Below are 24,987 nucleotides of genomic sequence, written 5' to 3'. Positions count from 1 at the left end.
CCTGAATAATGAAGACTGTAGCTGTTCCTTCCCTTATCGCTTCCTTTTTTAAAAATTATTTGTGGGAGCGATCTCATTGCTTAACGTATAACTTACTGCTTCATTATCTGTCATTATACTGATTCTAAAAGGTATCTTGCTCAAGGATGTAATTTCAGTATTTTTCTTTCCCACTAGTTTAGGGTAGAACATGTAGGATCTGCACAATTTAGCACAGAAGAAAATCAGCCCAACCCAATGTTGGCCTCCCCAATTTCATACCATATTGCTGAGGATTATCAATCCACAGGGGGCTCTGGTCTGGATAATCAGCCGGCACACTGAGCTGTAGTGGTGGAACGTTTGGAAGATTCTTGTCATCTGGAACCAGACACGCAATTTGCATTATTTATTATTTATTTATTAATCATATTTATATAGCCGCCTATCTCACACAAGGTGACTCTGGGCGGCGTACAACAATTAAAAAAAATACATAAAAATAATTACACATAAACTGTAAAAACACACAAAATAGGAGGGTATAAAATTAATAAAGGAGCCATCATAAAATCTTCCCGTTATTTGGGGAATCTTGAAAAAAAACACCTGAAGGCTATTTTTGTACATCAGTCAGAAGTACCCACGCTTATTTCCTAACAACTGTTTCCAAGTCCCATTTGACCTGCACTGGTGCAACTGCTGGGTGTCTATTAGCATTCCGACAGTAAGACCCCCCAGCACTTCCTCACCCCCAAAGCTTACCAAGTTTGCATATGAGATGGACTGTGCCATTGTTGCTGCAATGGGAGGGATCAAGGTTCACTAAGAACTTCGGATTTAGTCTTGCAACCTCTCCTTGCAATACATTTGGTATGGTCTGCCGTTCATCATCTTCATATTTCCGCTTCCGAGGGGAAGGCACTGGGGTCCTGTGCAAAAAGAATGTCCATCCAGACAACCAAACATTTTTGACTGCATTGGGATATAAATGTAATTAAACAAACTTGATTTTTTATTTTTCGTATTTTTTATTAAGAGAAGACACTTATTAAGAAAATAACCAAAGAAAGTGATAGTTGATCTGAAAAATGAGAATATGCTGAACAAGTTCAACAGTTTTCAGGACAATAGCTTCATTAGTCTGTTGCAGCAAATACTAAGACACAGGTAGTCCTCACTGACCGCAATTGGGACTGGCAACTCTGCCGCTAAGTGACGTAGTCATAAAGTGAAACGTGACTGCAACTTGTGACTTCCTGTTGGCTTCCCCAATGACTTTCCTTGTCAGAAACTGGCTGTGAAGTTTGCAAATGGCAATCGTGACCGCAGGATATTGCAACTGTTGTAAATACATGCCTGTTGCCAAGCACTCAGATTGTGATCACGTGACCATGGGGACACTGCTATTGCCACAAGTTCAAGGACTGGTCATAAATCTCCTTTTTCACTGCCACTGTAACTTCATACAGAAGCTGAATGAGCAGTCGGTAAGTGAGGACTACCTGTACTAAGCTGTGGACACTTTAATTACAGCGGTGCTTAAAAGTTTGTGAACCATTTTGAATTTTCAATACTTCTGCATAAATATAACCTAAAATGTGATCTGTTATCCTAAAATTAGACAAAGAGAACTAATTAAATGTAGCTTTGGATCATTTTCCTCAATAAATAAATGAACAAGTATGATGTTTTTGCCTCATTTCTTTAATTGGGTTCTCTTTATCTAGTTTTAGGACATGTGTGGAGAATGTGAGATGAGGCTGAAGCTGCCATAACTAAAGATCAAGCAGGCACGTAAGCAGAGAGGACAAAAAGCCAGGAACCTTGTCTGAAAGATCCCTTCGGGGAGGCAGATAAGAAGGGAACAAGAAAAAAAAAAGTCACCCGAACCAGACAAAGGAAGTTGGGCCTGAGCACATGGAAATCACCCCCAATCCCAGCTAATCAACAAAGCAATAGCTTTGGGGGATGAAAGGGATCCTGAAGCCCGCCCACTCCTGAGTCGTCTTTGGATCCAGACTTGGAGGCTTCTGTCCCTCTAGCTAGTGCCTGGCAGCCTAGCTGAGAAGGGCGTGGGTAAGTGTGGATGAGTGTGCATCTGTGTGTGTGTGAGAAAGAGCAAATGTACAGTGTTTTGCTGCTACTTTAAATTCACTGGGTCTCTGTGTGTTCCAAAGAACCTGATGTGCCTCAGTGTTCGGTTGAAAGTGGTGTGTGTGTCCCTAATTATTTCCCGGCTGTTGCCAAGGACTGTGTGTCTTGTCTGATCTAGCCACCCCTATCTGAAAAACCCAGGTTGAAAGCAAGGGGGCTTACAAGATCCATGTGTCTCAATAGGCTGTGAGTGTGTGAGTGAGTGACCGTAAGCCAAACCTGGGAGTGTGTGTTACAAGAACAGATCACGTTTTAGGTCATATTTATGCATAAATATTCAAAAGGTTTCACAAGTTCACAAACTTTTAAGCACCGCTGTAAGAAATAAATACATGTGTTCCTGAACCTTCCCACATCTGAAATCTGCTTGCTATGTCATTAGAATCAAAGAATGATACATACGTGATAGGAGGGCCATGGATGGCAGTCACAGCTGGCATGAAAGTTCGATACATGGAATGGTTGAAGACTGGTGAGCGGATATTTGCAAGGACTGCATCCAGCAATGGTTGGCACAAATACTGCTGTTTTGTGGGAGGCACTGCAGGGGGGGGAGGGGTGGGCTGGCATACAACAAACACCAATTACACGTATGTGTACCAAACACTTTGGTTGCTACCTGTATCTGCTCAGGTCATAAACTTTCTCAGGCAAAAAGAAAACGGCAACTGAAATGCCAGGTCTGTTTCTTGACCATTCTTCTATTGATTTGATTAAGTTCAGATACTCCGGGGAGATCAGTTTCCCCCCCTTTCCTTTCATCAGCAAATATGATCAAGATGAAACCAGAATACAAATCTTTCCAATCAGATTGGTTCCCTTGCTGCACGCCTCGACCCCAACCCGTCATCCTCTGCTTGGCTCTGGGCTAACCAGCTACTGATCAAATTCCCGCCTGCCTTCTCTCCTTGCACATCTGCCCCTCTTTCAGCACTGAGGCCTCAGGATTTGGCCTATGCTTAGCCACAGTTTTTTCACCTGGATCTTCGTTTGCCCCCGAAGTGCAGAATCCAAGGCTCTGAGGAATCTTTGGATAAAGGAATGTATGTGCTGCCCACAACGATATGGAAAAGAAGAGAAAATTCCTCTCCCTTCACTTACCACGGCCATGTCATTCTTGAGCTTCTCCAGAGCAATTTCACATTTCTGCAAAGTTTTCAGAGGACAGCTATGAAGGAAAGAAGGGAATCTCAGAGCAGGCAGTTCCCGGTTGGGGAAAATGGGACCACGCACACATTCCTCAGATCAGCTCGGCCAAAGCCACAACAGCCACGACCAGGGAAGCTAGGCTGTTCAGCTGGCCGTCTCCGAGGAAGTGAATGTGGTCCCTGCTTCTCAGCAGGCACATGAGGCTGAGAAGAACAAAACTTAAAATGGGCTGGAAGTTGTTCATAACATATGTGAGACTTTGTTTGCGACCCATCGTGCAATGGATGCCCATAGTTACAAGAAGCAGGAGGATCAGTGCTTGGAACCCCAGCAGAAGAGCAGAGCCAGACAGAGTCAGGATTCCAAGAAAGGAAAGCAGCAGCAGCCAACTGATGGAAATGTGCATAAACCAAGAGTTTGTGTGAGATGGGCGGCTATATAAATGTGACTTATAAATAAATAATTAAATAAATTTACCGCTTCGAAGGATCTGTCAGAATATCCAGGAGACTCTTCATCTTGCTTAGGTCCTTCTTCCTGTCTGAATGGAAAAAAGCAATGATGCCCAGCTGGTCAGAAAAAAAACAAGGGTGGCAATCTCTGTTCTGCTTGTTAGCTTTGTATCCCTTTTCCTTCATTGGGGAACTCAAAAAGAAAACAGTGTGGAAATACCCCAAACACAACCAAGGCTGTATTCAGAAAAAACGGCAGCGAAGGCAGTAAACCCATCATCAGAGGCCTGGCTTTAAAAAGAAAGCCCACCGTTCCACCGCCTCAAAAGATCAGGTCTTCAGTGGGATTGTATAGATCTCCCTTGGGGTTGAGACTGTGAAGGAGCCAAATTTGAGAAAGCACAACTACAATAATGCAATTATAATAAAATTGTAAAAGACTGTGACAAAGAAAAAAGGGACAAGGTAGTGCCGGAGAGCAGAAAACTGCTGCTTACATAAACCAGTTTCCAGGTCAGAAAAAGCAGCCTGGAAACCTGCCTCATGAATTTTTCAGCAGCGGGTGGCAACAAAAGACGTTCAGCCTGAGCACACAGCAGACAGTCACCTCCTTTCTGCCATGCAGAAGTCAAGATGGCTGCAAAGGGCTTAGACGGCTGCCTTGGAATGGGACCTTGTTCATTCAAGACCAAGGACACATTCACAGCCACAGAACACACCTCTGCCTATCTCCAAGTAATTATTATCCAGCTTCGTCCTCTTAACTTCCCAAGCTGAACAATATCTGACAATGAAAAAGACACGGCTGACACCCAGACCTGGTTCTAAAAGATCCCCGAATATGAGAATCTGTGACTTCAGATCACGGGCAGATGCTCTCGGGGTCCACCCACAAGATTCATGCCCACATGCACCCAAGGATCTCTCAATGGCTGTTGAGGAAGAGCAACGCATCCTGCCCAGAGACTCCTTGTACAGCTGGAAGAGGGGCTCAACAGTTCCCTTCCCACCCCCAGACACGGACCTTCGTTTTTATCTATCTTGTTGATCATCCTCCGCAGAGGCTCAATGTACTTTGACAGCTGCTTCAGTTTCTCCAGGTACTGCTGTTCCTCAGACTGGCTGGAGCTAGCCGGGCTTGTGACCGAGGTGGGATTGCCTTGGAAGCCAAAAAACAACAACTTCAATCAGGCAGGAGCTGGCTAAGAAGAGCAACAGTCCTGAACCTCCCCTGCTTAGCTTCCGCCCCATTCCCCCCCCCCCCGGCTCCTTCTGGAGGATTCAGGACAGGGAACAAAGGGTTGACCTCGTCCTGGAACAGGCACTATCGGCACAAGAGAAAACAACATCCAGTGTATGCAACAGTGTTCACCCATTGCACAACCCCCAGCTGCACGAGGAGAGCCATCTGGTAGAAACTTAAACTGGATTTCGTTTTAATTAAACGGAGATATTAAATAAGACTAGTCTCCTGTCATTAGGTAGTAATTTCCTCTATCATATTAAAATACTGTTTAGTAACAACTTCATGCAGCTTTCAAGAGCTCCCAAGGGCATTGTGCCACCTTCTCTGACCTTGCCCAGGTCAAAAAGAAACACACCCTAGGTTGGTTCCTGCCAAGAAACCCTAGTTCTGAAGAAAGGCACCATGGAAACGTTTTTTTTTTTCTTTCAAAAAAGCCTCTGCTCACTTAAGCTTGATGCAAGTTACCTGGTGTGTTGAGCGGCCCTGGAGATGGGACACTGAAATTTTGTGGTGTTCGTGCAGCTGCTGGGCTCTGAGAAGGCTGTGGAGATGGACTGGGGAGAAAGCTGCTGGGAGATGGGGCTGGGCCAGAACTAAAAGAGAAGGAAGATATTTCATGTGAGGGAGGCTGCTCTTTTCCCCAAACCAGGACCCAGACACCAAGAGTTAACCTTTTCTAGGGTGTCCTGAAGGCTTACCTGACATTGGAATTGGGCTGGGAATTGGGCTGCCCAGACTGAGGAGAGGGTTGTGGCTGAGGTGGGGGAGGCATCGGCTGGGGTGTCTGAGCTTGCTGGACTGGTGAAGGAGAAGACATCACTGCGATGCTACTCTGGCTGACCTGGAAGAGAAAAACAATCTTCGGCAAGAGAAGACTCTGCAGAGCATTTGGGGCACAGCGGTTGGGCCAGCAGGGAAAGAGGTCAGGGGTTCAAAGAGCCTCTCGATGTTTGGTCTTGGGGCAGAGATCCACAGGCAGGCAGCATCTTAGTGTTCACTCAAGCATAGTTGAACCTCAACATTACTAGGGGGCTTTGAACTACTTCCTCAGCTGCAAAAAGCAAGACAAAGAGAACAGAGCAAAGATTGCAAATCCTCTTAAGAGTGAGAAAGCTGGCCAAATCTATTTTTCCTATGACTTCACTGTACTTCTCTAAGAGCAGGTCTCAGAGTAATCCATCTGAGAGTTACTAGGATAAACGGACATTAGAAAGTGGATAGCCTTTAGTTAGCTGATTTATATGGCTGTCCAATTAGCAGATTGCTAATTGGGCAGCCATATAAAATTACCTCTCCTGGGGGCCTAAGGTCACCAGAACCTATCCATTTTTTTTTAAAGCCGCTTCCATGTACCCCTCATAATCTGCAACTGGGGGAGATGCAGCTCCAGCACCGCTGAGGCTTCATGGACAACTAAGGGTGCATCTGTGCAGAGGACCCTTGGGGATAAGGATAAAGATAAGCCAGCCAGAAAAAGCCCAGAGCCTGGGGCATCTTGTCAGTGCCACCCACCCCTATTTATACCAGAGTGTAATGTCTGTGCACTGCCCCGGCAAAATGCCAAGGGGCTCAGCTTTCCACAGACCTTAATTCCTTTGTATTGGCCTCCAGCCTGGACTTACAAACATACCAATGTTAACTTTTGATGTTTCATCTCAGGATTGTAACCCACTGAATATTACATGAAAGCCTAGGATGCAGATGTTTCCCTTGGTTGTTCTGAATGCAAAGTATGTTCAAATTAGAAGCTTCATCATTTAGGCGTCTTAGCTGCCTTTATAGAAAGCAATTTTCACGACCAAAAGCCAAGATGCCGTCCCTGAACAGATCTGTCTTCCATCTCTACCTTGTGACTATGCCATTGGTCAGGAGCGGCGCTGCAAAGGAAGCTGTCAAAGAGGAGAGGCTGGAATTCAGAGGCACACGGCTCTTTTTCCCAGCCCAAAAGAGGAGAATGGAGTTTTTCAGACGTCAGACTTGGCAGAGATGCTACAGCATCGATGAGGCATCAAGCGCCAGCCAGTCAGAAGATTCTGCAAGTAGGACTGGTGGGAGGCCCCAGGGCTTGCCAAGAGATCCCGAGGAATGGAAACGCCATGGAGGCCCACCAGTGCTTTTATCAACCAGAAGCCCACCTTGCCACACAGACCACTGAGCTAACCCAGTGGGCTGCACGGAGACGTGGATTAAATCCATGTTTCAGGTTGACGCATTGCTGGGTAAGTCAAACGTGAGTTCTGCTACAGGTCAAAAGTGGCTTTCAAGACCTACTGCCATCTTGTCAGCAAAAGATGACTAAACATGAACATGATCTTGTCTCTCCCTAGATTTGTACTGTGTCGGGGTCACTTTCACTACCAGTCCAGGGCCCTGAAGCTATGCAATTCATTGCTTGATCTCAAGTTTCAGTTCTGCCTGGTAAAATGGGAATAACCATTAGAACATGAAGAGAGAAGGATTGCTGCGAGTGGGTGAACCAGGCAGATCTAGCGAAATAAGGTAAATGCTTCAAACCTTGAAACCTGAATGCAGTAGAAGATGCGAGGGTCTCAGCACACATTACAGACGGGAATTCTTCAACAAATACCACCAGCAGGATCAAACAGCAGGAAAAGCAGAAGAGAGATATACTGGGAAAAGGGGGTGCTGTCATTCTGACCCAAAGCAGGAGTCAGTAAAGGCAGCTACTGGTTAGCAACCTTGGGAAGTCGTACAAAGGGAAATGTGGAGAAATGTACACAGAAACAGCCAAGTTAACAAGACTCTTCCCAGCTTTTTAATGACATAACATGATACAGCCAACCAAACACTGAATATAGATAAGAGGAAGCAAACCTGGATGCAAAGCCACCAACTTGGATGCTGATCTTGGGTGATCATTCTTGGAACTATTTCTTTCCCCCACCCTGATACCCACACCCACATAGATAGGTAGATACAATGGAAAAACAAATCTCTGATGTGCAGTTTCTGCAAAGATTTGGACCATGTAGCAGAAATGCAAAAGTGATAAAAGCTGAGAAAATTGCTCTTTTTGCTTCAGGAATTTGAAATAAGTTTGATATACAAAGTTCTCTTCTGATTTCCTTCCAACCTATTAGAATTCTAAAATGGACCACAGGACCATTGATGCCAGATCTTGGGGGAATGGGCTCAATTCCGGTTTTTAAGAGAAGATAAAGATGATAAAGGAGGGAATCCAAACATGACTGGACCCATTATTTAGGGCAGAGGAACAACATTAATATACAACCAGGATGGGAAAGGCTCCCTCTCCCATCACACCCCTGGATGGAAATGGCCCTTCTCTCCCTCCAGGACTCAGCCACATACCAGCAAACAAATTGGCCGTGTCTGCGGCCTCCTCCAGAGTCATCAAACACAGATAATAGCGGAGCACGTGCTGTTTCTCTCTCCGCTCCCCTCCAATTCGAGAGACCTGATCTGCAGCCTTGTATCAACTCCCAGACAAGCCCATTCCCTCGGTCATTCGAGGCCACCCGCAGCAGCTGCTCCACGTGCAGGTCAAAGGTGGCAGATGACCGGTCAATCAAATCAACCCTCGCGCAAACCCCCAGCCACAACCCAATCAGTTCTGTTAAGTACCTGAGGCATTTGCTGTCCACCCAAAGGTATGGTGCTTGGAGGCGTGGCAGAGACACCGGTGGCAGGCGGGAACCGTGGTCTTATTTGCATCCCACCTCGGGCCATACTTGCGGTGATCATCTTGGGAGGACAGAGGGACAGACAAAAGTAATCGCAACACGAGAAATGCAGCACACTGGCAGGATGAGAAGCACATGCAGCCTCTGGGGAACTGGAAATCAAGCGCACTCATCTCAGGAAGGGTCCCTGGCAGCAGCCAGCTCACAAAAGAAGCCTCCTCTGGCTATGGCTAATGCAGCTGGGGGGGAACTGCGGTCCAATTGAGGGAGAGGGATGCAATTTGCCCAGGTGGGAGAGGAGCACGTCTAGTTGGAAGCATGGGAGCCACTGGTACTGAGTCTGCCCCCTTCCAGAAAGGGGGCACCGGCCTGGATTGGGTCCTAAGCTGAGGTCCGGACTGAGATGGACACGCTGCCGCAGCTCAGTCACCCTCTGTGGCCAGATCAGTGCCAGATGGGCACTCAGCTAAGCAAGCAAAAAAGGCATTTGGTGTGTCGGCACCAATTCCGTGGCCTCTTCTGATTCCCAGGGGAACCACCAGCAGGTCAGAGATTGCAGCAGCCATAGCACATTTCTTGGAGGGTGGTCACAGAGGTCAGGGCTGGCAACGACAGCAGCAAAACAGAAGCGCGCAGGCATTGCGACCAGAAGGGAGAGAAGCCCACCCAGAGCGTCCAACCAAGTGGAACAAGGAAGCTCCGTTCCCAGCCCGGGCTGGAGGCAGGGAGAGGATTTTGGAACGGAAAAGCAGGGCTGGGAGATGAGTCACAAATCACATGCACACGGTTAACATCCGCCACATGCAAAAGGAGGCCACACAGAAGAGAAGGGCGGCATCAGCCAACAGGCAGCACTGCGCAACATCAGCTTCCAAGCAGAGGCAGAGGGATGGGGTGGGGTGGCGGCAGCGTCAAGGCAAGGGGGGGCAGTGGCAGCACAGGCTCCCTCCAGGCATTCCTCCACATTCTGAGCCACACAGGCCTAGCAGGGGCGCAACGCTGCAAGAACATAGTGGCTCAACCAAGCGGACCGCCTTGGGCCTTGCCTCCTGCCACACCGCCAAAGAGAAGCCAGCTGGAGCTGGAACGGCAGCCCCTCCGACCAGCACCAGCACCAGCACCAGCACCAGCAGGGCCACACGCAGGCAACAGCTTCCATCAGAGATGGAGGCTTGGCAAGGATGTGCCACAGAGGCAGCATCACCACGGCTTCAATGAAGGGAACCGGTTCAAATCTGCCCTAAACTGCCAGTGGTGCATGAACACTGGAGAGGCTGCTGAACAGCAAGCGGATCAGGTTCAGGAACAGAAAGCCCTAAGGAGAGGCAGACTTGGAGGGCGCTCACTCCCCAGAGCACCCTCGCGCTCCAGCCAGGCCTGCGGAATGCAAGGCTTGCAGAGGGCCGAGAGGATGGATGCGCTAAGATGCTGCATTTGCACGTGGAAGCTCAGGGAGTGAACTCATGACTGAGGCTCCAAGAGAAAATGCCTAATTCTGCCCCTCCCAAATGGAATTATCAACACCCAACCTAACTGAAGGATTGGGAGACACGATGCCCAAGTAATTTTGTGCTTGTCCCAGAAAAGGTCCCCTGAAGTGAGTCTGCTCCGGCTCTTGTCTGATGTGGACAGACGTCCTTCAGGGCTGGTGCTTCCCATGCCCCTGTTTCTGACTCCAGCCCACCAGGATGCGCCACACCCAATTGCACAGCCAGTGGCCCATCGTTACAGGAAAAGCACAGCCTGAAGCCACTCTTCCCTACTGTTCGGAGATATCCCACTGCACAGCCAATCACCTCTTGTGAGCCGGAGCAGTGGACTTATTAAAAGGGAGGCAGGGCGAAGTTGCAGAGAAATATGCTCAGGCCGTGAGCACAACCCCCAGAAGAGAGACCGACTGACCGAGCTGCCCCCCGACGGCCAGCGAAAGGTAGCTCCTGAAGAAGGAAGCAGCAGCCAGTTCCAGAAGCTGAGCTGCAGATGCAAGGTTCACCCAGGTTTGCAGAGAAGCCCAGACACGGTGGCTGCTGAGGGGCAATGAAGTGAGATACCCCCAATATTTTTCATCAGAGGTAAAGTTGAAGAAGCCCCCTCCTCTTTTTACCACTTTCAAAGACACATCAAGGCGGGCTGTCCCGGAGGGGTCTTTTCATCAGGGTGGAGGCCGTTTTGGAGCCAACTGGGCATATTGGAATTCTCAGCAGATCTGGGGCTTCCTCCCAAAATTAGGTCTCCAAGGTAGCTTTCTACCCCTCCAGCTCCTGTCTTTTTTCCCTCCTGTTTCCAAATGAAAGGGGGCTGTAGCTGCCACCATTTCCTCTCCTAAGCATGCCAATGAGGTTTTCTTAGAAAAGCAGGTGAGCCCAAGTATGGGGGCTATACTTGCTTGAGAGTGTGCCAGCCTGCCTCGCATTCATTTTAGCAAAGAATGTAAAATAAAACGAGAGGAGAGGCGGCCACCCACGAGGCACCAAGCACAGTGTCTGCTGGCAGCTTGAGGTCAACGCTCGGCACATAGCCCGACTTTTAAGGCGACTGGGTTTCATTCTCCTTGGCTGTCTGGGGAGCCCGGTCTTAGGGTAATTTGTAGTCTCTGAGCCATCCAGACTCTGGAGCTGCAGCTGTAATTTCTTTCACACATGTTGGCATCAGCTGGGGCGAGAAGTTGCAGCCGAAAGACTCTTCTACTCCCAACCTCCCACCTCCACGGCACAGGGCGGCCTCTAACGAAATGGACTTCCTTGGAAAGGTGTAGCATGGAATAAGCTCAGTAAGAGGCATAGCTCCATGTCACAACCGAAGTATCCAAGAAAGACCAGAGAATATGAAAAACCATGCAAAGATTGCAGTGGTGGAAAATGGGATCGCATATAGCAGTTCAAAAAGTGCCTGGACCAAACCCATACAAACAAAGCAAACCAGCTCCAGGAAACCTCTCACTTCCGTTCCATTAGGATTTTGCGTTATAATTCACCACATCTAAAAAGCCTGAGATTGGAGAACATTATTCTAAGCGAGGAGCTCTTCAGGGCCTTTGCCAAGACTTTTCTTCAGGAGACCCTTCCACATGCGGCAGAAGATGTAGCCAAGTGGGCAGCCGCAAATACCTCCTTATTTTCTCTGAGCTGTTCCTAACCTTCCAAGTCCCCATGCCTGATTAACCTCCAGTCCCACGGCAGAGGAAAGCCTCAGAGTGGACAGTTTCCACCTAACCTTCACAGCTGGGGTCCTCTATCTAGGAGAGAGAGAACAGACACGGGAAGGTTTATTTTTCAGACAGAGCTTCGACAGAATCTCACTCCCATTTTCTGCAGAGGCAGGGGCAGAAAAGGTCCTGATGTTGTTTCTGGGGTAGGAGGGACAATTTCTTCCCCAGTTTGGGAATGACATGGCAGAAAGACAAGCCAAGGAAAGAACAGCTAAGAAAGGGAGGAGAGAGATGTGATACTGTACAATTATTTGCAGATGCCAATACCCTATAATACACATTTTCCCCTTTTCCTGCCAAGGCCTGGGTAAGACTGGACGTGCTGTCTCCACTTATAGAAAATAGATCTTCAGGGTAAGACCAGGGTTTTTATTTTATTTTAGAGCTGCTGTTTGCTATGTGGTGCAGCAGCCATTTCTGTGGTCTCCCCATCTTCCTGGGACTCAGGACTGGAAGGATGGGACTTGCCCTGTTGCTGAGGAGCTTTAGCAAACCCAGTGGAATTACACCGTGGACTCTGGCAGCTTGAGGAAAAAGAACGAGACTGGTGATCCCCAACTGGGACTGTTTTGGGACTGGGTGAAGATGAACCGAACTTACCCCTCTGAGGGAAGAGAGGAGGAAGGGGATGGGTCCTGCTTACCTAGCCTGTTGAATGTGAGCTTTTTCCCGACAATTCGGGAGAGAGCTGAATAGGGGATAGGATAGAGATGAGTTTGGTTGGAATGTGGGGTGAGAGGCAGGTGAGTTGTCCAAGCCACAGGCACTAAATGCTAGGTAAAAGCACTGGGTGTTGGGGTTTTGTTTCTCCCACATTTGATGGGATGGGTTGGGGAGTTTGAGATGGGTGAGGTCGTTCATTGGCATTGGATGCAGGATCATCAATTTGCTGATGATATTCGGCTGTACATCTCCACCCTAGGCCAGACTAGTGATGCCATTCAGGTGCTTACCCAGAGCCTAGAAGCTGTGAGAATCTGGATGGGGAAGAGCTGGTTGCAACTCAGCCCTAGCAAGATGGAGCAGCTCCGGGTCTTTGGGTCCCCTGGATCTGGAGAGTTATCATCTTTAACACTGACAGAATAGAGTTGATGCACAATTTGGGGGTCCTCCCAGACTTGTAGCTTCTGTTCTAGGAGCAAGTGGCAGCCATGGCTAGGGGGCTTTTGCACAAATCCATCTTGTATGCCAATTGCATGCATTCCTGGCCTGGGAGCCACTGTTTACGGTCACTCATATCTTACCGACTTCCCAGCTGGACTACTGCAATGCACTCTACATGGGGCTGCCCTTAAAAACCAGCCGGAAGTGTCAGACCTGTCCAGAATGCAGGGGTTTGTCTCTATTGCGCTGGTTCCCAGTTACCTTCCAGGTGCAATACAAGATGCTGGTTATCTCCTTTAGAGCCCTGAATGGCACAGGGCCAGGCTACGTGCAGTATCACTTCTTCCTGAGGGAATCCGCCTGTCCCACCAGATCTGACAGGTCCCCTCTATCAAACAGTGTCATCTGGTGGGGCTTAGGAAGCATGTCTCCCAGGGAGTGGTGCCCACTCTATGGAACAGCCTTCATCCTGTGATCCAGCAGGCCTCTACTCTCTTTGAGTTCAGTTGAGCCCAACACATGGGCAGTTGGCTGTTTGTTTTGGTGCCTGGTTGGTGTATGATGGTTTTTAATTGGGGGGGGGGGTTATATTTTTTAGTATATTATATGAGATTGATTGTTGGTAGCGGAGGGAAGGAGGGAGGAAGGAAGGTAGGCCGGTCCCCACTTTGGGATCTCTGGATGTGATTATGGGCCAAGAAAGATTTGCTGATCCCCAAAGTCAGGACCAGGAAGAGGGAGATAGTGACACTGACCAACGGAAGGAAGATGGCTGTAGTTCCTTCTTCATGCCCATCTTTCCTTGTTTTGAGTCCATCTGCAAAAGGCTTGCTGCGTTACTTTAATCCTGCTACCACAGCCCCCAAGACAAATTAGGAGACATCAGCACTAGTCCCCTCTCTGGTTTCATACTTGTTGCAGAAGCACAGGAACTAATGGGAACTGAGATAAGGCATATAGCAGATCTTCTGGTTTTGACTCTGTGTTCCAGTTCTTGAGCCAGCAGGACTCTGAATGGATGTTACCTCCCCTTTTTAATTCAGCATGGCCTATAAGACCAGTCCTGCCACCCAAGTATCTACTGGGGTGTCTTGAGGTCTAGCACTGCCTCCAGGAAAATGCATTTCTTGACGGCCTAGTGGGTTTCATGCCTTGCAGTTCCAAAGCCACCCACTTTGATTGCACACCCTTAGTAAATCCCCCAGGAAATCAGAAACAGATAGTGGGAACACCTCTGCTGTGGGAGGGAGGCAGCTGAATCAGGTTTCATCAGGCTAGAGTCTAGCAGACTTTCCCAAGTTGTGGACAGTTTAATGTTTGGAAAAGGCTGGTGGATTTGGAGCCTGGCTGTTGGTCCCCCACTTCACCTAGAAACAAATCCTGCTCCTTGATGTATCACTGGTCCTGGGAGACCTATGAGGAACTCTTCCCCACTCGGTGGTGCTTTTGCCTTCCAGCATCAGTCCTGCGCAATGGACTATACAAAGGAGGCTACTAATTAAGAGGACGAAGGGGAAGGAAAGCCAGGGGCTGCCTCCCTCCTTGCAGGCCACCCTGGGCAGGGAGTTCCAGAGGGCTGCTTCCTGCCTTTTGCCGCACTCCCAGGCCCATTGCGATCCAGCGCGTGGTCTCAGGGGTGTATGGGATAGCAGGGGCCCTCTTGGGGATGGAAACAGCCGAATAAGCCCAGAGCCTCATTGCCCAACTCCCTACAGGAGCAATGGTGAGTCTGCCAGAGGCTGCGTTTGAGCAGGCCTTGTGGTTAGCAGCCACAGCTTTGGTTGTGCTTCTCTGTAGGGAACATGGTAGGGATTCAAGAGGGCGCCCCTCATGCCATTAGGGGTGTCCTCTGATCTGTTCATGAGCAGCAAGTTGCCATCTATGTGTTTGCTCTCCATGGTTCCTCTGTAAGCTACTTAGGTGAAAGGAAAAGGGAAAGCAAAACACAAGGTCCTGTTGCATGAACGGCTGGTAGAGCTGGTGAGTCTGTGTGCCCTCTGGAGCAAGGCAGGGCCAGAATGGGGAAAGGGGGCATGGCCATTCCCCCATGGGAAGCAACTTCAGAGGTTTTCTGGCCCTGCTTCTGGAGCAAGCTGGACAAAGATACCCACCGTAGGAGGCTCTCCTTTAAGGGTCAAGAGGCCCGATCAAAGCCAGAGCCGAGGAGAGGGATGTGGCAGAAGCAAATATTCCACAGCCAGGAAGAGGACCTCACATATCACTGAAATAGGCAGCTCACCCAGTTCAAGTCTGGCTTCAAGACCTTTGCACAAACTAGCATTCAAAAAGCAATTAGCCTGTTATTCTTCCTCCCACGCATTTATTTAATTAGGAATTTTATGCCGAATTTCCAATGGAAACTACTCAAGTTCTCTCTTTCAATCATGGATTTCGCACCAAAACATCCACTCTCCCCTGCTCTTCACACTGTGCAAGAGAGATCCAGCCCACCACAACCCACTGCTGCTTGGCCCCTGCCCCCAGCTGTCTCCCAGCTTGCCTTCCAGACCTCCAGGGGATCCCTGACAAAAGGCAAAGAGGCTCTCCCCCGAATGGTTGCTTCCTGGAGATGAATGGAAGTAACAGCTATATAGTATAGCGATTAATGTTAGATGTTAGATAGAGATAATATTAATTGTATATGTATGCTGTTATAAGTTGTACCTTGAGGGCCGCCCAGAGTTCCCCATTGAGGGGAGATGGGCGGAGAATAAATCCAATGTAGTACAGTAATACCTCGGTTCACGAACGCTTCTGTTCACGAACAATTCGGTTCACGAACAGCACCATTCACAAAATTTTGCTTCTGTCCGCGAACTCCGCATCGGGTGACGAACATGACCCGCGGCCATTTTCCCTGCTGTGACACGTGGTCGTGGCTTCCTGTAGGGAGGGGGACTCTCCCTCCAAACAATAACCGCCTCCCCACCTGCCTTCCTGTCCTCCACGCCAGAAGTCAGCTCAAGCAAGGTTAGTGTTCTCTCTCTTTATACTGTACCGTACTGTACTGTACTGTGTTTCATATTTTTGTGGTTTTAAAAAAAATACATATGGTTCAGAACAGATTAACCGTATTTACATTGAACCTTATGGGAAAATTTGATTCGGTTCATGACCAATTTGGTTCGTGACCAGAGTCGTGGAATGAATTAAGTTTGTGAACCAAGGTACCACTGTAGTAGTAGTAATAACAGCAACAACAGGTTTTCTGGACAGGCCCAGCTTGCCTGATGCCAGCAAGACCAAACACTTCTATCTAGGGTGCATGCCCAGGATGCTGGGAAGGAAACCAAGCATCTGTAGGGAATGCTCCTTTGAAGACGAGCTGCTCGGGTCAAACGCTGCCTGACAAAATTATTTCTGGGCTTGAGTCTCTTGCCACCCAAGCAGCCGCGTCTGCTGCTGGCCAGAAGCTTCAAGAGCTATGCGATAACAGCCCCCAAGCGAGCCAGCCCCGTGGGAAGGGAAAGGCTACACAAGCGTCCAGTTCTAGTGATCTCTTTCCTCATCCCAGCCAGATTCTTAGTTCTTTTTTCTCATGTAGTGCTGGAAAACGAGTTGCCAGCTCACCACGACAGGACATATGCAACTGGGTCTTTGAAACAAGACAGCACTTCAAGTTCAGGTCACTCAGAACAGAAAGGAGGAAGAGGAAGAGGAGGATCATCCAATCAAAGCTTCGGTGGGAAAAATGGCAGCACTCGCTCAGGAACAGTTATACAGGGAGAAAGGAACCAGCGGTCTTCATTCTTTCAGAAAAAGCTGGAAAGCTCCTCAAAAGCTGATTGGGGGCCTTGCCAAGTGCAGGGGCAATGGTGCAGGGGCCCCCCACTGCAGCAAGAAGAACCTGCCAGTCCAAACAGGTGCAGAAGGGAACTGGAATGGCCTCCCTCCCCCCGCCCCCAGGAGGCCCCACCCCAGCACGCAACTTCTATGAGGGAGACGCTTACCTGGCTTGACGCTCCCATCTGAGTAGCCTGGACTTGGGAAGCAGCCTGCTGCTGCTGCTGCTGCTGCTGCTGCTGCTGCTGCTGCTGCTGCTGCTGCTGCTGCTGCTGCAAAGCTCTGACCTTACGGAATAAAACCAAGAGTGGGTTCCGCAAAGCTCAGTCACACAGCCATCTATCAAACATGCAGGAACTCCCTGCCTGCCTCTTTCCCAACTGAGCCCTGAACCGGTGACGCAGCCTGATTCCTATGGAGTCTGCCAATAGCTTGCCAAGGCCCTCTCTGAAGGATTTGTTTCAGGCCTGCTACCAATTTAGGAATCCCATAGGGTGAGCTTGGATGGACAGCATGCAGATTCCATGAGCAGAAACGTCAACACTGCTGGAAGAAGCCCGGCAGGTCCTCTGCCTATTGTGGAGGACACCAAATTCATCTGGCTGGCTTGATTTGAAAACACTGAGAGAGATGCCTGAGTTTACCAATCCTTGTACCTAGAAACTGTTGCTCACAAATATGAATCTGTTATTAAAGCACAGGGATTCATGCCCATTACTTTTCAGTATGAGAAGTGTTATGCAAAGGCTATGAAGAAATATGCAAAAAAAAAAAAATTAAAGGCAGGAGATAAGAAAAAAAGAAAATATAGCTACATCAACACCACTTATATTCCTCCATACCTCTTTACTTCGCAAACCAATCTTGCTTTCACCACATACTACTTCATACTTTTATTATTTGTCTCATCTCTTTTTGTAAAACACATCAACTCAGTAAAACCACCTTTCTTGGTCTTTCCTCATTTTGCTCCTCATTCATTCCCTCTATATGATCAAATACTTGTTTCATATGGTCACTCACTTTTGTATTCAGATTCATTCAAGACCATTAATTTTTGACCTTGTCTTTTATTCTCTTACCACCACATTCCTACTGTTCTCAGCTTACTTTTACGTTCCTCCTGATATATCCAACTGTCATTTTCCATATAATAAAATGGGCAGAGGCAGGGTCTTAAACATAGCTAGTTTTTGCTTTTTTCAACATTCAGTTTTTGCAATAGACTGTATACTACCTGCTTTTTACTAGTATTTGAATTTCTCTATTTTCTCATATTTAGGAAACATTTTCTCATCTACCTACTCTATTTTTTTTGTAACATATATACAACTTGCAACTGTTCACTCCATTTTCCCTGTCAAACACATCTACCCCACTCTTTAATACACTGATTTTCAAATCTGTTGTTCTCTGTTGTATCATATTATCTATTAAACATTTGCTGAAAATCATTCAGGTTCTTAACCAATAAGCTATACATCCTTGTCTCTATCAAATACGCTTCTATCACCACAAACATTTCATATACATTTAATCCATAAGTATATTATCCAACCAAGGGGACACCCATGCCGTAGTGCTAAATACTGAACCATTTGATAAGCATTTCATTTACTTTTACTAAGTTTTATTTTCATAAAATGCCGTTCTTAATCACATTCAGCAACAAATCTTAAACTCCACATTCTCGCAAAACATTCTGAATTCAAGCCTATTCACTTTATCATATGCATTAACATTTCTCTACATATACCATCTAAATCTGCAGCCTTACAATTTCTCAACCCCTTCACGTTTATGGCTTCCTTTTCATCATTTTTTTAGATGCTAGCATTTATAGCATCCACTTCTTGACATCAATACCATTTCCCTACAGAGTTCTAAAACATTCTTTCCAGCTTTCTCTTTCTTTCAGCTGCATTCCAAATAGTTTCATCAGTTTTTTTGGTTCCATTCACTCTGTTGAAGTCTTCTTGTTTAGCCTTTTTCCCGCTTTCAAAACTTATTTTTAATTTCCATCAAAACTGTTCTGCATTTTCTCTGCCTCTTTTAATCTTAACCATTTCCTTGCTCTCTTTGACTATTCTACATTACTGGTTTTAGAAGCATCTGGGACACAGGTAATCAGTGGTATGCCATTCTTGGGAATCTGGTTGAAGACTGTTTCCAAGGCTGAAGACTCGTGTATCATCTTAGTCTCTTAATGCTATTCCAATAAGAACAATATGGGTGGGCTGTTTAGGGTATCCTTGGGGATGCACAGGAACCTTTTTACTGAATTTAGTGTTTAAAAGGGCAAGTATAGGAAACAGATGGATGTACAGTCATTACCAAGGAGATATGTGATTAAGTAGCTAACGCTTGAAGAATGAAAATTCAAAATGGGAGAAAGGGGAGACTCTGGAACAGACTATTAAGCAGTCAGTTTGCAAGTATTTAGGAAAAAAATGCACTGTTTGGCAGAGCCAACGTGGCTTTATCAAAAATAAATCATGCCAAACCGAGTTCATCTCATTTTTAAAAGGGTGATCAGTTTCGTTGACCACTGGAATGTAGTGGACTCTGACATCACCAATGCATTTGAGAAAGTGTCCCATGAGAACCTAGTAGAGAAGACTGTAACATATGGGCTAAACTATGCTACGATTAGATGGACAGAAAGCTCATGAAACAATCATACCCAGTGAGCATGCATCAATGGCTTCATGTCAAGCTGGAGAAAAGTGTCAAGTGGCATGTTGCAGGACTATTTTGGTTTCTAGAGGGAGTGGGAGACTTATTCAAATAAGACCGCCTGAGGCGCAGTCCACCTCACTCTCCCAGCCTTCTGGAAGTTAGCTATCCCAGATGGCCTGGGGGCCTGATGGGGGCTCACGTTGTTGGAACTGGCTGGTGGGATAATCAATACTGTTCCTCCCATCATCTTGAGTTGTATATAGTCTTTTTATACAGTATTGTTATTAGCTACTTTTAATATGGATTTTTATATTTTCATTGTTTTTACTGTTTTGGATTTTCATTGTGAGCTGCCCAGAGTTACCTTCTGGGGGAGATGGTTGGCATATAAATTTAATAAATAAGTAAATAAATAGATACGTTAAGCATATTGGAGGCTTAACATATCAATTCCCTTTGTTTCCCACCAGCCATTAGCAGGAAACCAAACTGCTGATTTGGATGTTTTGCTGCCAAAAATAGCAATGTGTATAATTTGGGGAATTCTAGAAATGGCAGAAGAAAAGGGGGGACAAATACAGCATATCTCTGAGGTATCTCAAGGGGAAGTGTCGCTGACTCAGCATTTCAGAAATGGCACTGAAGAACAGCAACAGAAGGTGATCTGAACCCGCCCAGATCCTCCTTCCGGCAACTCCTCAAAGACTGCCACTGAGGGAGCCTCTTGCCACCCCCCACCCCGGCTGAGCAGCAGGGGATGCAGCTGGGCACTTACCTGCATGGCTTTTAACTGCTGGGGCAGGATGGCCATGGACATGACCTGGCCAGGGATCTGCCCCGGAACAGTCTGTGCCTGGGAAACCATGGGCTGGGGTGGAAGCGACGGGGGTGGGCCCTGGGCCACTTGCTGCTGCATCTGTTGTGGTGGTGGGGGCTGCGGCGGCGGTTGCTGCTGCTGCTGCTGTTGGGCCTGAGCAGCCTGAGCGGCCTGCTGCTGCAGCTGTTGCTGCATCTGAGCAATTCGCTGCAGTTGCTGCTGCTGCTGCATCTAAAGCAAGAAGTGCAGGAGAAGAGGAAGGCCAGTGGTCAGGGAAGAAGGGAAGAGCAGCAGAAAGGCCCTGGGGAGGCTTAGCTGCCCCATGGGCTTACCAGCACCAGCATTCCGGGAGGATTCCCAAGCCTCCACACCAAGCCCAGAGTCCACCTGATCCGTCATCTCTGCAGTCAGGAGCAGAGACAAAGCACTACGGCCACCTATGGAAGCATAGGCCCCCTTTCCCTCGGGCTCTCTGGGAGGAGCAGAGAAGGCTCAGCCAGAGCTATCTCCTCAGAGGAGCCGGCCCAGCCCCTTCGCGGGATACCCACCCCAGGAGCCAGCCTGGCTGGCCCTTGGCCACCAGATCCCTCCCCCAGGTTCTTGCTGCTGGGCAAGAGAGGGGGACGCTGAAGCCTTTGCTCTCACCTGCTGCTGGCTTTGCTGATGGAGCTGTAACTTCAGCATTTGTTGCTGCTGCTGCTGCTGGACCACCTGCATTTGCTGCTGCGCTACAGCTGCTGCCTGTTGCTGCTGCTGCTGCTGCACTTGGAACTGCTGCTGCTGCTGCATTACTGACTGCTGGGTCTGGAACTGCTGCTGCTGCTGCTGCAGAGCTGCCTGCTGCTGCTGCTGCTGCTGGAACTGCTGCTGCTGCTGTTGCGCCATCTGCTGCAACTGGAGCTGGGCTGAGGAGACAGCGGCAAGGAGCTACGTGCTGAAAGGCCCTGGGGACCCAGATACACGTCTACGGACGTCTCTGTCTCCTGCACAAATGGGACCCTCCTCCTTTTGCTGCTGCCTCCTACCTGGATTTTACAGCCTTTGGGCGTCATTCATATATATATATGAATTCATATATATATATATATATATATATATATATATATATATATATATATAAATCATTCATTCATTCATTCATTCATTCATTCATTCATTCATAACTGCACTCTTCTGGACAGGGAGCTCTGAGGTTGTTCCTGGGATCTGCTGGAGTCACTCTTTCAGCTTTAGGAGTCACAGCCCCAAGGGCTCCTACCACCACTGGGATCAATTTGGCTGTTACTTTCCACATCCTCTCTATTTCCTTCTTCAGGCCCTGGTACTTCTCCAGCTTCTCATGCTCCTTCTTCCTGATGTTGCTGTCACTTGGCACTGCTACATCTATCACTACTGCTGTCTTCTGGTCTTTGTCTACTACCATGATGTCTGGTTGATTGGCCAGTACCTGCCTGTCTGTGTGGTTCCGGAAGTCCCACAGGATCTTAGCCCTGTTATTCTCCATGACCTTCTGTGGAATCTCCTATCTGGACTTGGGCGGGTCTAGCCCATACACTGTGCAGATGTTCCTGTATACAATGCCAGCAACTTTGTTGTGCCGTTCAGTGTATGCTCTTCCTGCCTGCATCTTACACCTTGCCGCTATGTGTTGGACTGTCTCTAAGGCCTCTTTGCACAATCTGCCCCTTGGGTCCTGTCTAGTGTGGTAGACCCTGCTTCTATGGGTCTGGTGCTTAGTGCCTATTCTTGTGCTGCTATGATCAGTGCCTCAGTGCTGTCTTTTACTCCAGCCCTTTCCAGCCACTGATAGGATTTCCTAATGCCAGCCACCTCAGCTATCTGTCAATGGTACATCCCATGCAGAGTCTTGTCTTACCATGGTACTTCCGCCACTTGAGCTTCCTTCCATGTCTGCTGCTGCCTCAGGCATTCTCTCAGCAGCTCATCTTTGGGTGCCATTTTACTGATATACTCCTGGATGCTCCAGGTTTCATCCAGGACAGTGGCTTTGACACTCATCAGACCTCGCCCACCCTCTTTGCGGCTGGTGTACAATCTCTGGGTGTTGGACTTGGGGTGGAAACCTCTGTACATTGTGAGGAGCTTCCGGGTCTTCACATCGGCAGCATCCATATCCTCCTTTGGCCAGCTTACTATACCGGCAGGGTATCTGATGACTGGCAGGGCATACATGTTGATGGCATGGATCTTGTTCTTCCCATTGAGCTGGCTCTTCAGGACCTGTCTTATCCTTTGGCGGTACTTGGATGTTGCTGTCTTCCTTGCCTCCCCATCGTGGTTCCCATGTGACTGTGGGATACCAAGGTATTTATAGCTGGTCTCTATGTCTGCTATGTGGCCCACTGGTAGTTCCACTCCATCGGTCTTAACTACCTTCCCTCTCTTTACTATCATCCTGACACACTTCTCCAGTCCGAATGACATCCCAGTGTCCTCACTGTAGATCCGTGTCAGGTGAATCAGTGAGTCAATATCTCGGTCACTCTTAGCATACAGCTTTATGTCATCCATGTGGAGGAGGTGGCTGATGGTGATTCCACTCTTGAACTTGTACCCATATGCAGTCCTTGTGATTATCTGGCTAAGGGGGTTTAATCCTATGCAGAACAGCAGTGGGGACAGTGCATCACCTTGGTATATGCCGCACTTGATGGCCACTTGTACAAGCTGTCTTGAGTTGACTTCCAGTGTTGTCTTCCACAGTCCCATTGAGCTCTTGAGGAAGGTCCTTAGTGTCCTGTTGACTTTGTATAGGCACTCACAGATCCATGAGTCGTAGGCTTTCCTGTAGTCAATCCAGGCTGTGCTCAGATTGGTCTGCCTAGTCCTTGAGTCTCGGGCGACTGCTCTCTCTATGAGCAACTGGTGTTTTGAGCCTCTGGTGTTGTTCCCAATACACATGTGAGCTGTGCTTATGGACTGGCCCATATGGTCTTGTAGCTTGGTGGCTAGGATGCCTGATAGAACTTTTCATGTTGTGGGGAGGGTACATTTTGTATGTATGTATGTATGTATGTATGTATGTATGTATGTATGTATGTATATTCATTCATTCATTCATTCATTCATTCATTCATTCATTCATTCATTCATTCATGTATATATGAAAAATTAGAAACTTTAATAAGATAAAAACTAACAGAAACTAATACAGAACAAAGATAAGAGGAAAAAAAAGAAAAAGATAAAGTCAAAACTGCAAAAGAAAAGAAAGAAAATATAAAGAAATAGCTTCCGATTTCCTTTACAGCAGTTATAAGTGTAAGCATAGATTTACCTCTTACTCTATGGTTAAACATTAACTCTCTGCTTGAAACAGAAGAACAAGTGAAAGAATGTATGATGAAGTGGGCTAAAAATTTTGGTTATAGTATATAAATGGAAGAATGGAAGAATATGTGAAAGAACTGAAATTTACATTATGTTACAATCTTAAAGAGAATTTTTATAAAATGATGTGCCATTGGTATATGTCACCAGAGAAATTGCCTAAAATGTATAAAGGCACTTCAAATTTACGTTGGAAATGTGAACAACAAGAAGGGACATTTTATTATGCTTGGTGAACATGCAAAAAAGCCAGAAAGTTTTAGATTCAAATACATACACTAATTTAAAAGATTTTAAAAATCAATATACAATTGAAACTGGAGCCTCTTCTTTCGGAACTGATGGACAAACAGTTGGAAAAGCTATGGAACTTTGTTTTTATACATGATAACTGCAGCAAGATTACTATATGCACAAAGTTGGAAGGATTTGATACTACCCACAATGGAGGAATGGATGGTGAAGATGATGGAATTTGCTGAGATGGCCAAATTGACTTCTCTGATCAGAGAAAAGACATTTATCTACAATTACTGTTGACTAGAAACCCCTTATAGACTTTTTGCATGAAACAGAAAAAAATGAACTTATGATTTATGGTTTTGGTGATTAGAAAAAATAGATTATAGCCTTTGGGCTTCTGAAAGGCAGACAGAGCCCTTGGTGAGAAAAGCGAATTTTAGATCTCAATGGGCAAAGGGACAGACCTCACATCTCTGCTATCACAAGTGCACAGGTCCACCTCTTACTACGCCCAATATTTTTATCAGATCCTTGTGCCTCACAGAGAAGGGCATTTATTTTGGCACATTTAGAAGCTTTACTTTCAATGGTGCTGATGGAGAGAATAATTACTCCTTATCAACATCACTTATGCATATGTTCGGACACAGAAACTGAAACAGCCCCACAGGCACTCCTGAAATGTCCTGTCATTCCTGGAGGAGGGAGCCAATCTCTCATCCAGTGGTAAATTATTCACACTGATCCCGATCACGTGCTTCCTATTAAATAAGCAGGACTATAAAGTCTCCAGAAAACTAGCCAAATTTTTGGCAGTAGCAACAGCAGTTAGAAACCATGGGATTTGGACATAACCTAGATATGCTTAGCTTCCACTGTGAACAGGTCTTTTATGCAAGACATGTTGTATTTTAACTCTGTTTTTCTTAATCTACACTTATATCTATATCTATATCTATATATCTATATATATATGAGAGAATATATGTATACATACATACCTAATGTGTGTGTGTGTCTTTCTATATGTAATTATACCCATAAAGTTTTATATATAAAACTATATGAAGATGTAATTTTGTATGCTAAGAGTGTATGCTAAGAGTGAATGAGACATCGACTCGCTGATCCACCTGACATGGATCTACAGTGAG

At 47.0% G+C, this 24,987-nt stretch overlaps 1 protein-coding gene across 4 annotated transcripts in view; it reads right to left on the bottom strand.

Annotated features, from left to right (window-relative positions):
* Positions 1-24,987, bottom strand: part of MED15 (mediator complex subunit 15) — a 44,047-nt gene that overhangs the window by 853 nt on the left and 18,207 nt on the right. For 3 of the 4 annotated variants that reach the window (XM_088143722.1, XM_088143723.1, XM_088143725.1), the window contains 12 exons: positions 20,885-21,144; positions 20,198-20,470; positions 16,911-17,030; positions 8,590-8,709; positions 5,682-5,824; positions 5,449-5,576; positions 4,762-4,896; positions 3,763-3,826; positions 3,238-3,304; positions 2,539-2,699; positions 745-911; positions 262-360 (listed from right to left, as the gene is read on the bottom strand). In XM_088143722.1, the coding sequence (XP_087999848.1) occupies positions 262-360; positions 745-911; positions 2,539-2,699; positions 3,238-3,304; positions 3,763-3,826; positions 4,762-4,896; positions 5,449-5,576; positions 5,682-5,824; positions 8,590-8,709; positions 16,911-17,030; positions 20,198-20,470; positions 20,885-21,144 (1,737 nt within the window). The remainder of the gene's footprint in view (positions 1-261; positions 361-744; positions 912-2,538; positions 2,700-3,237; positions 3,305-3,762; positions 3,827-4,761; positions 4,897-5,448; positions 5,577-5,681; positions 5,825-8,589; positions 8,710-16,910; positions 17,031-20,197; positions 20,471-20,884; positions 21,145-24,987) is intronic. The other variant, XM_088143724.1, reaches the window with a different exon arrangement.

This window comes from Python bivittatus, unplaced genomic scaffold, assembly GCF_059951505.1.
Source record: "Python bivittatus isolate LINGU-HERP-01145 unplaced genomic scaffold, Pbiv_v1 ctg000390_np1212, whole genome shotgun sequence".
Lineage (NCBI taxonomy): Eukaryota > Metazoa > Chordata > Lepidosauria > Squamata > Pythonidae > Python > Python bivittatus.
The sequence above is the reverse complement of the archived record's forward strand: the minus strand, read 5'-3'. Positions and strand labels throughout refer to the sequence as shown.